Consider the following 2213-nt stretch of genomic DNA (forward strand, 5'->3'; position numbering starts at 1 on the left):
TGATGAAAACCAGGGCACCAACTATGAAGATGATAGGCTTTGATATACAGTCGTCATCAGTGTCTGGCCAGCTTAAGATACAAATCAGATCAATAATGTTGATAACGTGGTAAGGCAACCAGCACACTGTGAAAGCAATCACTACAGAATGGATGAGAACCATGGATTTCTCTTTTGAATTGAAACTCATCTTCTTGATCTGTGCAGCTACTAGACAGTAGCAGATACTTAGAACAATGAAAGGAACTATAAAGACCAACAAGGTTTCTAGGCAAAGGATGATAATTGTGTTGGTGTCAGAGTTTAATTCCCTGGTGAAACATTGCACATTTCCATCAGTGTTTTCCAGATTCTGTGTTAAGGCAGGCACTCCTAGAAGGAAAGCAAGCAGCCACAAAAGTACAAGATATATTTTTATATTGCTTTTTGTCTTCCAGCGCATCATCAGAAATGGATGACAGATGGCAAGAAAGCGCTCCACGCTCATAACAGTGATCAAGAAGATGCTGCTGAACATGCACACAGTCACAGTGTACACTAAGGTCTTGCACAATACTGCTCCAAACACCCAAGTGTGAGCTAGAGAGTAGATCCATAGAGGCAGGGTGATGAGAACCAGCAGGTCTGCAACAGCCAAGTGCAGAATGATCACCACAGTATGGGAGCGCTGCTTGACGTGTCTCAGGATGGTCCAGATCACCAGCACGTTCCCAGGAGCTCCAACCAGGAAGGACAAACCGAGGATCACACACGCCACTGCTGTGCTGCCATCAAACTCCTCTGAAAGAGACAACTCAACTGAGTGGTTCATGCTGCAATTTGATGTGCTCGAAGTGATTTCGGCATCAAGAGCAAAATAAGTGCTGTAAAAGCAGGATTCATTTCCTCTTATAGTTAAATTGAACAGAAACTAAAATGTTTGCACAACCCTTTAAGGGATATGTGACAACATGTTGTACTTGTCATAATTTCCATAATTCTCTCCCTAACAGGAGGGACACCTTACAGGAAAGGGATATTATTGAGTACTTAAGAATCTTATCACACAGTCATCTACAACAACAAAAACCAGTTCTGTTTTCTTACCCTGTGGTTTTTTAGCTTTAAGTTTACTTTTAGAAAAGTGTCAGTTCCACCTTAACATAGGCGGCAGATTTATCATTTTGTTACGGCACTTCTTTTAAGTTAATGCTGGATGTGTGAACATCATTTTTATCTGACACACTTTAAGTGTAATTTCAAAGTGAGTTTCACAGAAAATCAACACTGATTGTTGCAGTTTGTTTGCTTTTTAGATTTTTGTTCAATCATTGGCTATAGCTAAAATATGGATGTCAAAGCAGATGTGAATAAATGAAATTCTTATCCTCTTTTAGATGATTATATTTGTATTACACTTTTACACAAGCATTACAAGTCTGCCATGTGATAGACAATTATTAGAAAAAGAGTGGCCTAATGTGTAAAAAATGAGGTGAGACTGTCAACTTTAACTTTAGTAAATCAGAAAAGATTTGTCAGCCTTCCAAGAAATGAGGACGAGTGATGAATACACATAAAGTGAACCATACAACAATCTGGGATAAGAGTATGACAACTGATTATAGCTTCATCATAGCATCTGTTAGTGGGTGGGATATATTAGATTAACTAGATTACTTGATCCCCAATGCTGTGCCCTCATAAACTGTCTTTAAACTGCCTTTAAACTATGGAAATGTTACACATCTCTCTTTGTGTATGTATGTCTTCCGAAGGCAATAATTAAAACCTGTAGATACATAATTAGAAAAATATACCCGAAGATGTCACTTATTGCTAAATTTGTAATGACAAAAACTGAGCAAATTTGATAAATAAATTTGTATCAAACTGTAGTTAGTTTGGCAGAAATGTTAAACTCATGAACTGAAACTAATCACACGTGTGAGGTCAAATCATTTCTCATAACAGGTTCACTGTTAACGGAAACAGGGTTTAAAGTCAGGCCATTACACAACTGAAACGTTTTTTTTGACAGTCATAGTGAAGCTAATTCCTCAAGCGGATCATAATAACAGTGTTACAGCACCTGTACTGTGCTGTATTAGTTCTACAACTGATTAGGCAATAATATCATGTTAAACCTGTCTTTCCTTTTGGCCCATGCGGTATAAAACTGTGGTGGAGCTGACATATGTGGACTTGCGTGACTTGGGTGACATATGATAAAT

The 2213-nt window shown here is 38.1% G+C and overlaps 1 protein-coding gene across 1 annotated transcript; it reads right to left on the reverse strand.

The window, feature by feature from the left end:
• Positions 1-6: 6 nt before the first annotated feature.
• On the reverse strand, positions 7-1152 carry LOC102204289 (leukotriene B4 receptor 1-like; the record flags this gene model as incomplete). Its single annotated transcript, XM_005755861.1, has 1 exon — positions 7-1152. A coding segment is annotated over exon 1 (805 nt), but the record flags the coding sequence as incomplete, so codon positions are not given.
• Between the last annotated feature and the right edge of the window lie 1061 nt (positions 1153-2213).

The sequence above is a fragment of the Pundamilia nyererei genome, unplaced genomic scaffold, assembly GCF_000239375.1.
Source record: "Pundamilia nyererei isolate P.nyererei 1_Seehausen unplaced genomic scaffold, PunNye1.0 scaffold04020, whole genome shotgun sequence".
Classification (NCBI taxonomy): Eukaryota; Metazoa; Chordata; class Actinopteri; order Cichliformes; family Cichlidae; genus Pundamilia; species Pundamilia nyererei.